The following is a 13,003-nucleotide window of genomic DNA, read 5'->3' as shown; positions in this document are numbered from 1 at the left end:
TGAGGAGAGACAGGCAGTGTGAAGGACATGATAAAAAAATGAGAGGATGGTAGGAGAGAATTACAAAATTAAAGGGATGGAAAGACAATAAAGACAGAAAGACATAACCATCTATCCCCCTTTCTTCCTTATCAAAACCCTGCCTTTGGCCACACCTCTCTCTTTTTTTATCCCTATCTCAAACTTCTTCTTTGCCTCACAAACTGTGAAGTATGAGCTATTAAATATAAGGTATTTAAGCCTGCGAGAAGCAGACTGATGTAGGTATAAAGATACATGGCTGCCATTTTAAAGGCCATTACAACGGCGAGAATACTTAGCCATTCACTGTGGCCATTCTTTATGGAAGCTCCCCCACATTAACTAGTTAAAGAAATCCATAACGTTGCTGGTAAATGAGCTCATTGATCAACTGTAGGTGTCGCACAATGAGACAGAGGTAGCATTTTCGATGCTGATGTTTAGCATTTGTTTCTGGTTTTGTTTTTACATGGAGGTTCTCAGAGATCACTTGCCAATCAAACACTGCGGGTGTTGTTTTTCTCCCTTGATTTTTTTTTTTTTTAAGTTTCAGTAGGTGGTCCTATACATTGGCAGGTCGATATTAGCAGATATCTGCAAAAATAGAAAAAAAAAAGTGGCAGGATGTAAGATAATATACTATATATGTATAATACGAATGATAATATCTAGGGTTATAGCCAGGTTTTCAGAAATACTGGGGTCCAAATTCCCACTTTATTTTCTCTCATTTTTATATTATTTTACATTTAGTCTAGAAAAACATCAGACTCAGCCTTTAAAACCCAATATGTGTAATAAATGTGTAATCATAGAATAACCCCCAAAACTATGGTAAAAGTGGTATCATGGTCCAGAAGAACAGACAGGAATATGTGCACACTTTTCCATGCACATACACACACAGACACACACTGGTCAGATCCTACCTTCTCCCACTCTCTGTCCTTGTTGAGAACAATGACCACCAGCTTTGGATTTTCCTGGTACCCGTCTTCTGTGAATGACAGGTCTCTGCCATCCCACGTCACATTCATCATGTATCTACGAGGAAGAGGAGCGGAGGGGGACAGAGAGAGAGAGAGAGAGGGGTGAGGAGTAGTGGGGCAGAGGGTGACAAGAGAAGAAGTCAGAGAGGTAACAAGGAAAAGGGGGAGAGTCGGAGAAATGAGCGAATGAGAAAAAGGAAATAAATGAATGCGGGCGAGAAGAAACAGAGGAAAAAGAGGAAATTGAATTACATTAGCATGAGAAAAAGTCAATTTACAATCTACTGGTATTACTATCCTAAAATATTCACACACGCTCTATTGCATTGAAAGTTGTAAAGTTGATTCACATGGATTGGATTATGACTACATTCCTGAAATAAAAAGCAAGTGGACATAGACTCAACGTTTAATGCTGAGGGACATAAAAATCTATTCAAATCCTACAAAATATACGTGTGTGTGCCTAGTATAATGTGAAAGGATCCAAAATTTACAATTATAGTACAGTTGAAAGAGAAAAAAGAGAGTGAGTGCAGATAGTACCTAAAGCGATAGTCTGTCCATACTAGCACTCACCGCACACACACACACACACATGCACACACACACTTATACACACACTGTAATGAGTGACCCATATGGCAGGTCACATTAGCTAAGATGGAGGGCATTGGGAAGATATTCTTGGGTCCACATAGCCTCCACATTAATCATGGCTGTCCTTCCCCACTCTGTCTTCCTCACTCCTTCTGTCAGTGGTCATGTACAACACGGGAGAGACAGCTCCTCTTTCCTTCCTCCTCTACTCCATTCTTGCGCCCGGGCGACGGGGCAAACTTCTAAATGGAATATGTGCCCATGTGATGTGTCTTTGAAAAGCCACAGAGGAGCGCTGCAGGTGAGGCATTTCATGCTGTGTAGGACATTGTGCAGCCAAACGCTGTAGTGTATGGAGCAAATTGTGCTTTTAGAAGCTTATTACTTGTGTCATTTGATACACTGTTTGCTTATGCGGCATACACATCAAAGGACAGGTTCACAATTTTTCTGTCTTAAAACAACAGTCAGGTGCCCGTATGAACACTGAAAGAGGTTTTCCTTGCTGCTAACACTGGCTATTAAAAGATCCCTTTCAAATGCGCTTACAATGTAAGTGAAGGGGGACAAAATCCACAGTCCTCATTTTGTTCAAAAATGTACCATCTAAATCTAATATGATGCGTCAGCAGTCCGAGTTAGTTAAATCAAGTAGATATCTTCCAAGTTATTTTCTTTTTAGAATAAAATTCCCTCTTTTTGTTTCCCCAGGCAGTGTTTCCCTTTGAAAGATGTCCACTTTATATGAAAAATGTGGATTGCTGAAGTTTCATATTAGCTTTGGATAAACTTTTAAATACATTTTTGCACTGAAGGAGGACTGCCAATTTTGCTCCCCATCACTTACGCTGGAAGCGCATTAGGAATGGATCTCTTAATGGCCACTATGAAAAGGACAAATGATTACAGCAAGAAAAACCTGTTTCAATGTCCATTGAGTGCCTGAATATGACAGGCATGAAAAATCATCCTTTAAGAGACTTATTTAGGTGATTTCTGCCAAAAAATAGTGAATCAGCCAATCCCTTCATTACAAAATATCTCTCCCTCTGTATATCTGTCTGTTTATCTCTGTGATTCTCTGTCCCTGCCAAACTTCAATAACTTCTTATTCCTTTTTAAAGCTTTGATTTTTCAAGTCTCAATTAAAGGGAGCAAGAGCCGTTTTTGTTGAATTTCCAGTTAGCAATTAATTCCTTTTTTTAATAGATGAAAAAACTTGCATACTGTGATGCAGCTTTAATCCCACACATACTATGAACCAGTACATGCTCTGCAGGATTTAACTGTAATTGTCAGTTTAAGTAAATTCAATGTGTTTTTATTATTTCAGCTGTTACAGACTCACTCACTTGCATATTACACATACCAGGAGTCTAAACCAATTATAATTCCAAGTCACAAGGATGGCCACAGAGATAATGGAGAAAAAGGCTGTGTAATATGTGTGTTTGTGTGTGTGTGGTGCCATTTCACAATATCTACATGTCCCTCTAAATTGCTGCTGGTAACACACATGCACAGCCTCTCAATGCTCAGATGAAATCAGCCAGAGATAAGGGGATTGAGCGGGTTTCGTGATTAAAATAATCCGATTGGCCTGCAAGCAACCAGGTGAGTAGTATTAAGCCATTTGATTGGACACAGGGTCCAGTGCTGAACCCAATTACTGTATGTGCGACTACAGCAGAGAAAGAGGTGCTGGAATCAATACCAGCACCCAGGCTGCTCTTTTAGACAACAGCCCATTCTGCACTTTGCAGCCATCAATCTAGAAGAGACACAAACACACAAATTCACATGCAAAACGGAAGCCTTTGCTCTTCTTTCTTTCAAAATGATGTATTGTTTGGGAGCATTAGTTGAAGATATTCAGACAACCTTATTCAATCCTCCTATCTTGTCATCAAATATTTGGGAGACCCTTTTTTTCATTAATCATTTCCTGCCAGTGACCACTTTACAGGTTAAACTTTAATTCTGGCAAACAGTGTAAATCTAAAGCCTCTCAGTTTAGATATCTCAGTTGATTCTTTGTGATTCAGGTTCAAGAGCAGTGAGGGTTTTTTTTATATATATATATATATAAAAATGTTTCTAGTGCAGCTTTAAAAAATGATGTATAACTTTTCTGAGATTGAATTCAATCGAATGCCAGACCTCAGCTTTTTCCAACAGGCAAAATGAAAAATAGGCACCTCTGTCTATTCTCTGCATGAAATATCATTATTATTATGACTACCAGTGCAGTTCTGTGATAAATATGTTGTATATGTGTCACTGGCTGTTCATGTGAAAATCATAATGAAACATCCTACATAGTGCACCATTGTGTTTGAAAGCAAGAACAGGATGCAGACAGGACAGGCAGATTGTGTGTGTATGTCTGCAAGTATGTTTGGGCTGACGCCCATTGAACAGGTGGACCTAGGGTGTTGCTAGGATACGGACACAGACTGGAGTGTACATGCTGGAAAATGACCCTAAACACCCCCAACTGAACATCCCTGCACACACATAAACACAGACAATTACTTTGCCCACCTCAACAATCCTCCATGTAATGTTTCCTCTCCCCTGTAGGACTGAGATCATAGCAAAGCATCCAATTTCTCTCACTTTCCAGCCTCCCATTATATCAGTAATCTCTCTATTCATTAGGGGGGATGAGGAGAGGGTGCAGAGGTGGAGAGACAGTGGAGAAGGAGCACCCGAAAAAAAATGAGAGCGAGAATAAAGATAAGAGAGATTGAGTGAGAGAGATGGAAAGGGGAGAAGGGAAAGTATGACGAGAGAGTAGGAGGACTAAGCCTCGACAGTCGACAGAGTTAGGATAAAAATATCTTCTGTGTTATTTTTTCCTCCCTTCCCCTTATTTTGGAGCAAAGGGAGTTGGGGTGGGGGCACTGCACCAGAGTTAACCAACAGTACACGTACACCAAGCATCAGAAATTAACAGGGGCAAGGGCAAAAATGCTCCAAGAAATCTCAGAATGCCCCTAAAAACCGTGATCAAGGGGCAAAAATTGCCCCCAAGATTTTTCCAGTTTAGGCCAATATCCTAATCCTACATTAAGCCATCATTTTATTTTCATTCAATTCATTTAATTTCCATTTCCGGCTCTAACACACTCACATAAACAGCGCTATTGTTCACGCTACGCTGCTGTTACGATACCTGGCAGAGGCCATGCAATCCTGCACCTGCAGTGAATTTGGCTGCTGCGATGGACCGGTCCCTCATTAAAAAAGCTCCAACTGTTACGTTACCGGAGAAAGCAGCCCAAATCCTGGGCCCCGTCACCAACAGCACCCCCAGCAAATATGACAGCAAAGAAAGTTGCCACTTCTACAATTCAAAACTGGAAAATAGACTGGTTTGAAGAGGTGACTAAGATGACTCTCCTCTTCTGTAAAGCATGCAGGGCTCAGTCATTCAAAAATAGCCTTCGAAAGCTAAAGGCTAATCACGACTTTGTTAAAGGAAACAAACAGGTTAAATAGTATTCAGCTTATTGTCACCAAACAAGCAAGCATCATCCATTTGCATATAGTAAGTAACATTAACGCTAACACTAGAGACTTTAAAATGTCTTTGGTCTGGCGCGTTGGCTAACATTATTGTTGGCTAGATAACGTTAATGTTACAGCCTACATGTGGGTATTGCCGACTTGCTGACAATGACGCAGTGCTGAATAGTCGAGTCTATAATGTTATTTCATACATGCTCAAATCGTCAGCAGGGCTAAGTGTGGTGATTAAATAAAGCATGCTAACTGGAGATATTTCCAGAACTGCATCAATAAGGAGGGATTATTTTGACAGTACTTGTAGCTACTAGTCTGTAATTTTGTGAAACACTTGAGGCAGTGGCATACAACGCATCAGACCCACAATGATGGAATCATCTAAGTTAGACTGGTTTTGACTTGTGGGAGATCTGAAAATGACATGATCTCAGAACCAGTTGGAAGGGAATAGGCCTGAATTGTTTGTTTTCATGTGCTTATTATTGTAGTTAGAAAATGTAGACAATTATTACAAATGAGATGGTGTTTACTGTGTGCATTTTAATTTGGGTTCATTTCACATTAAAAACAGCAACTTTATGCATTAATTAGTATTTTTTTAAAAGTGCCCCCAAAATTTTGTAAATACTCCAATTTTTTTAGACGGTGGGAGCGGAAGTTGCCCCCAAAATATTTTTTTAAATTTCTTACGCTGCATACACTGCAGCAGGCATATAAGAGCACACACATACACTGCACTACAGCAGTAAGTGCCATATCAACACAATACACAATACTTTTTCTTCCTCTTTTCTCAGCAATAAAGAATGCATTTATAATGATGGATTGATAAAATGAATGATAAAAAAACACTGACATTTCCAAACACATATGTTTGTTCATTTTATTTTAAATAGACCAGATACCACAACAGCAGTCTGCTGTGGGGACAACACTATGTCCTGTCCTGTTAAGTGCTCTTGACACAAAAAATGTCTCAATCTCTCAAATACTCACTTATTCTGAGATGCTCTGGATTTTACTGTGTTAACAAAGGTCTGACATTGTGATAAGGACCTTATCTGAAGAGGCTTTACTATAGGGACTGTGTGTATGTGTGTGTTAAAGATAGAGACATTTATCCTTCATCAAGACAAGGGCCAGTCAGAGCAATGATGTATACTGTCAGAGCACTCATGAACTATGAAGTGCAATGACACACAAAGGAAGGAAGAGGTCTTAAAAAGATGGGGGCAACTATCAGTCCTGATTTAAGTCTTTTAAGAGGACCGGGGGGTGAGTATTCATTTTAAAACACACACTCAGGTGGCATGTGTTTAGTGTGACATGAATGATGACTGTACAAGGTGAAGTAGATGCTAGCTTAGCAGTGTCTCTGTCCTTCCTGTAGTCCCTGGTGTGTGTGTGTGTGTGTGTGTGTGTGTGTGTGTGTGTGTGTGTGTGGCGTGTGTATGTGTGCACTTTTCTGTGTGAGTTTGGTCAGCACAAGATTAATGCTAACAATTACATTTTGTCATTTCCAAGCTTGCAGTCGCACCATAAAATGCAACATATGTCCAAGCAGCTACTTCAGCAGGATTTCTTTTGTTGCACAAAACAGGATTTGTTTGTGTATTGCCTGGGATCCTTCTCACTGTAGCTGAGTTTTAATATCATGTTTTTTTTTTCTCCAGTATGCAAATCCATGTTTAGGACAGGAATTCTTGCACAACACTGGAGCACCTTTGTTAGATACCCTTCCTTTTGATGACAAATGAATAAACTTCTTGTGTGCCAGGAACTGCTACTAACTAAGCTCCATTCATATCTCCTACCTCCTCCTGTGCCATCTCTTCCTTATTCTCCATCCTCTCTCTGAGTGGAGCAACTTGATGGTTCATTTATCTGTGAGATGTAGCACACAAGCTGTCAATCATATGCTATTCCTGCTTAAAGGAAAAATTCAGCGCTGCGAATATGATGATTTCTTTAAACTAGGTCACCTATGTAGTAGAAATGTGCAATTATTTTTTTAATTTTGTGCCCTATGACTATAGAATACTAAGAAAAAGTTTGTATATTCCCCATAACACTCTTAAGGGTGAATCCTACAACAACCAGAGTGTATTGCACATGTCCCGTCCAATCTGACCGACTCACTCTACTAGACAAAGTTAGCAGAGACAAAGTTAGTGAGTTACCAAGTGCTGAGTGGGTGCCACTGGATGTAGCCACAAGTTACAGGGAACACAGTCACTGTTTGTTGTTGTTCTGTATTCAGAGTTGCCAAAGTCTGATATAATATTCTGTCAGAAGACAAAGACAGATTCACCAAAGCACTGCAAAGTTTGTTGTAGCACAGAGTCACCCTCTCCTCCACACTCTGTTTTGTTTGATTCCAAAGCACTAAATTTGGCCTCATAAGTTGTAATGGTGGCGCCATACCTCTACTCCGACATTGTATTGTAAAGTCAGTTGTTTGTTGGTTTGTGTTAGTGTTATCACGGAGAAACTCGGCAGCTGAAATTTGTGTATCAGGCTGCGCTGTAGCTCTGGTGGTCGGTGTCTCCTCCAGTCCACACTCTGTTTTGTCTGATTACACAGCACTATATTCAGCCTCATAAACTGTAATAGTGGTGCCAAAACTCTGCTGCTCTTTTTTTGTGTTAGATTCAGCTCTTCTGGATGAATCACAGATAAACTTAGCAGCTTAGCTTAACTGTCGTTCTGACCCAGTGGTCACTTCCTCTTCCAGACTCTTGTGCCTGATTCAACAGCACGATATACAGCCTCATATCATGAAACTAGTTTTCTTCCAAATATACTGATATTCTAAAGTATTTAGTAGTATGATATTTTGTGTCTGCTTTTCCCTATTACTAGCATAGCATGGGACTGGAGTGTTTTGGGAGACCCACATTTTACCATCCTTGAATGCACCACTACAGAAACGAGGAAACATAGCTTAATTTTGTGGTGGTGGCCCCCACCCTCTGGAACCGTCTTCCCCTAGTCATAAAAAACACAGAGTCTATTGATGGTTTTAAGAAGCTTTTAAAAATGGAGGGAAATTAAACATTGTCCATTTGCATATACTATCCACATGTAATGATGATGGTGAAACTTGCCACTGAGTCAAGCAAAACAGATCTACTGTTGTCCTGCTCTTTATAATTATTCAAAATTATGTTTCAGTCAACTGGACAGCCTTGGCTGTAATCCATTAGTTGAGTAAGCTCCATCATCAACTTTAGCCCACTGGAGTACTACTGCTCTCACAGCGTTGTATGAGATGCATACCCACCACTGCCAAAGGACACTTCAGGCTAAGCATTAGCTACTTGAACTGCTATTGGCTCATTGTTCTAGATTGAAATTGGAGATATCTGCTTTTGCTTCGTAATCACTTTTTCATGCAGATGATACTAAACCGAGAGCCTTTGCGTACTCACACACGGGCTCGCATCTGCTATTCATGTACAAAGATTTATTTGATTTAAAAGGATTCAGTCCCTCTCTCTCACAGACTGCTACCTGCAAGGCAAGCTAATACTTAAGCTGACAGGAGAGATGTGAGGGGTAAAATAGCTTACTGATTTTTTATGATTGCAGATATGCTCACTATCACGCCCACACATACACACAGTATGTGTTATGTATTAGCAGCTCTGCCAATCTAATGTGTTCCTCCTTCCATACTTTCTTTTTTAACTTCCTCTCACTTTCTGTCTCCGTTTGAGATGAAAACTTGTGTGTCCAAAGTTTGAACTTTTAAGGAAGCAAGGGAAATGTATTTATTGTTTGATAAACAAGCAAGTTTTTTAATGTTTATAACTGGGCCATTAGGTTCTAACAAGACAGTAGTTTCAACATAGTGCTGGACACGTGCTGACACACATTTATTTACACACACACCCACACTTCATATGCACACAGGTGGCAGTGTATAGGTCATGAATTTGAATATCCCCCATTTATTCTTACACACCTATTCTTTGTGAGATCACGTAGTGTATGTGAATTCAGTATGTGATTGTATGCAACTCTCAGGAGAGCAGCAAACAGAAATGTACACATGGCAATGGAATAACAAATAAACACACATATACACACAGACATAGTTAGCAAACGATCATGCAGTAATGTAATATTTATGAGTAGTGGAGTGACTGGCATGGACACTAGGACATCATTGTTTCCACGGTGTAAAAATACATTCATGGACTAAGTCACTACCTCTTGAGAAAAAATGACAAATACACTAAGAAGTTTTATGCAACATATAACATAACTTGATAATTGCATAGTTGCATCTAAACTAGTATAAATTGTGTCAGCATATGAATTTTGCATTTTTCTCAATTGCATTGTGTAGTGTGTAAGCACACATCTTGCTACAGCTCATGACAGCTGCCCCAAGACTCAGTGTGAGTGTGTATGGGTGCACGTGTGTATTTCGTCAGTTCTGACCCTCATATATCAGGGCTAGAGACTGAAATTACCTGTCAGAACAAACTACTACCACCACACCTTTTCCACATACACACATCCACACACACACACACTGATAAATAAGTGCTAAAGTCTTTTAAGGCACACTGTTCACCACAGCAAGGTGAGCGGTGCACTGTAAATCTGTCATGACAGAACATTCTCTTAAGGGGGGGATATTTCTCTTGTTTCTAACATGCACGCGTACAAGCACACACATATATACACACACACACACACAAACCCACACATGCACACACCATATTTTATATGGAGCAGAAGTTGTCACTTGGTCTGATTGCTGCACTGGCCAGCGCTCTTAGTTGGTCATTTGTCTCCTGTTTTTATTTAATTTAATTTTTCTATTACTCTGCAAAACATATTCATCTTGGATGTGTCACAGTGGATTTATCATCACAGCTGTCACAGGCAAAAACTGAGTGAGGTAAAACTTCACTGAAAGCCCACACTGCACAATACTAGAAACACCACAGACGTTTTCTGTGATTTCACCACCATCTATTGATATTATTTTCTTCAAAACAAGTTTTTCTCTGTTGTGGCATGTTTTTGAACCACTTAAGGGAGGGAGAGGCATCCACTGAAAATTATATTGTTGTCACAAATCACAGTTGAGTCTGAGAGGAGTGGACACACAGAAGAACTTACAGTAAGAGGAGACAATCTTTTAGAATAAAGTGATGTGACCCACTGTACATTTGTGCATATAGCCTGGCTGTATGAGTCTGTCTGTATGCCCACATCGGTGTGTGTGTGTGTGTGTTCGTCATATCTCCCCTGACAGCCGTTGATGGTCTAACAACCCACACTGGCCCGTCGCCCCGACCTAGCCTTGACCAATCATGTTTCTCATGTCCTGGCCCTGAAGCCCTATTGGCTGAGCTCTCTCACCCACAACAGAGCCATCTGTGGCCACTCATCACCTTGGTAACAACCTGAGGCAGCAGAGCATGCTGGGAACAAAGTCAGCTGGCTCTGGATATGTGGTAATTCTTTTTGGTGTATCTGTTTTGCCTGACAAAAGAGGAGCTGTATTAGTGTATGATTGGTATTTGAAATCCTACAGAGGCTATTAAAGCCGCAATCAGTAATATTGGATGTTCTTTTCAAATTATGGTAACAAATTGATCATAATTCATGGCAGGGGGCAGGTAAATGTTGCATATCAATGCCAGAAACTCCTGTGTTACCTCAGTTCCTGTTAAGATTTTAAGCTCTCTAAACAGACATAACCAGCCCAGTCTTGATTTTACAGTGAAGGTTTAAATCTCCCAGCCCCCCTTAACTAACTACGGTAAACAATGCACTTGGTTTGGTTTCTACAGAACCCAGATGAAAATTGTTGTAGCATCTGAAAGGTAGTGTGAGTTTCTGGTGGATTTATTGACCAATTACATGAAAATATTTCAGGTCAGTAAACGTTTATAGGTAGTTGCTGTAAGCTGACCTCAGTGGAAAATATTAGACTTCAGTCTTTACTTCATAAACTAGCATTAGTTTAGCAGAGCGGATTTCACCGATCAGAAAATGCCACTGTTAGACAAAATCCACTACACTCAGTGCTCTCTCAGTGTATCTGTTTCATTATTCTCTCACTGTGCCACTTTCTTCTCTTTTTCTTTGTCTTTTCATTCTCTGCCTCTTTTCCATTTCCAATATCCAGAGATATTGCAACCTAACTGAAGTTAATTTGATGCAAACTTTTTGGATGCTAAAACATTTTTCACATGGGTTAAAACCAATGACTTCGCCTCATGACCCTCAGAAAAACATGTGAACCAGAGATATTTCAAAAATGTATTCATATTGAACAAGTTGGTGTTTAATGTTAGTTATTTTGGCCATATTTCAAGCCTTAATCTAAGACAAAAGCAAACTAAAGAATGATATCATGACAACTATGAAAACACTGGTTCAATTTCCAATATGATATTTATGTTCAGTATCTGCCAAAATGATGGGCAGACTGTTAAAAACCAAACATCCATATGCTCTCAAGGGTGGCTGAATTTATTCTTCTTCTCACTCACGTTCTAGTTGAAGTACTGCATCTTAATTCTAAGCTGAAGCACATTAAAGACAGATATAATTTCTGAAATTTGCAACCAATAAAAATGAAATTAAATTTTGGAATCAAATTTGTCATTTAGAGTCTCAATTTGTAATTTCACACATCATTATTTAAAAAAAAACAATATTGGGATGTGAACACAGATTGTGTGTTGTATCTCTCCGTCCTCTGCCAGATGGAAAGCCAGACAGAGCTGGCAAGACCTGCAACATCTCCCACTGGCTGCTGGGGAGTGAGCACAAGATGAGAAGGAGAACAGAAGAGAGTGAATGAGAGATGGAAGAATAAATGAGAAGAGGAACAGAAGGACTCATCAAGGAGCTCTTCAGTTTTGGAGAGCACTCATTTGTAGCGGCTTCCCACTGTGACCCCAGTCTCAATTTCTTTCCCTCCCCCTTTCTTTGCTGCCTAAATAGAAAACTCCCTCCTCAACTCCAATTCACCTCTTTCATTCCCCCCTCTCTCTCTGACTCCTACACTTCCTCTATTCTCTTAGCTCCAACTTTCAATCCCTTGGTCTTTTATCCAGTAATTGCATCTTTCTATCCTTAACATAGACTTGGTGGAAACTTAGTGGGAGTATCTAATTACTGAGGACAAGGGTGAAAACAAGCATACAGCAGCAGGAACCCTTGCACTCAAACAAACATTCATATACACACAAATATCTATGTGCATTAGCAGCGCTGCTCTCTTGATGTTATAAAAATACACAAAACCTCACAAAAACCTTCATCATTCTGCTGTTTCTATTTTTCTCCCATCTTAAAAGACACATACGTAGCTCAATGTATTTCTTGCTTATCATTATAGACATTAATGCCAAAACAAACACATCCACACACACTCTTTCTTTGCTTACTTATGCAGTGCACTGGGTGGCAGCTTGGTCGTCTTCTCCATCTGGCCATAACAAGACGTCTTGGCTTCAGGGATGTCGCCGTACTCCTCCAACATGGCTGCCGCTGCTGATGTTATGATCCCCAGACCATCCCGAACTCGCGCCTCCAACGGGTAGTCCCAGTCGTCATACGACACCGAAATCATTCCCGATGGGAACTCTTCAGGTGTTATTTCCGGGTTGCCAGTGGTCAGGGACGGTACAATCCAGATGTATCCGAATCCGGTGAGGCCCAGAGAGCGAGCCTCCTCCAGGATGTAGACGGCCTCGTCCTTAGAGCAGTAAAGCAGAACCACTGGAGACTGGACCTTCTTCAGCATGATCTGAGACCGGCTGTCTTCCTCCACTGCATCCAGAGTAATGATATTCTGCAGGTCCCAGCCCACAAAACTAAAGCAA

At 40.3% G+C, this 13,003-nt stretch overlaps 1 protein-coding gene across 3 annotated transcripts in view; it reads right to left on the bottom strand.

The window, feature by feature from the left end:
- grin2aa (glutamate receptor, ionotropic, N-methyl D-aspartate 2A, a) overlaps positions 1-13,003 on the bottom strand; it is a 155,762-nt gene that overhangs the window by 42,405 nt on the left and 100,354 nt on the right. For all 3 annotated transcript variants that reach the window (XM_067570293.1, XM_067570292.1, XM_067570291.1), the window contains 2 exons: positions 12,566-12,994; positions 951-1,065 (listed from right to left, as the gene is read on the bottom strand). In XM_067570293.1, coding sequence (XP_067426394.1) covers positions 951-1,065; positions 12,566-12,994 — 544 coding nt within the window. The remainder of the gene's footprint in view (positions 1-950; positions 1,066-12,565; positions 12,995-13,003) is intronic.

The sequence above is a fragment of the Thunnus thynnus genome, chromosome 17, assembly GCF_963924715.1.
Source record: "Thunnus thynnus chromosome 17, fThuThy2.1, whole genome shotgun sequence".
NCBI lineage: Eukaryota > Metazoa > Chordata > Actinopteri > Scombriformes > Scombridae > Thunnus > Thunnus thynnus.
This window is presented reverse-complemented; position numbering and strand designations above follow the sequence as displayed.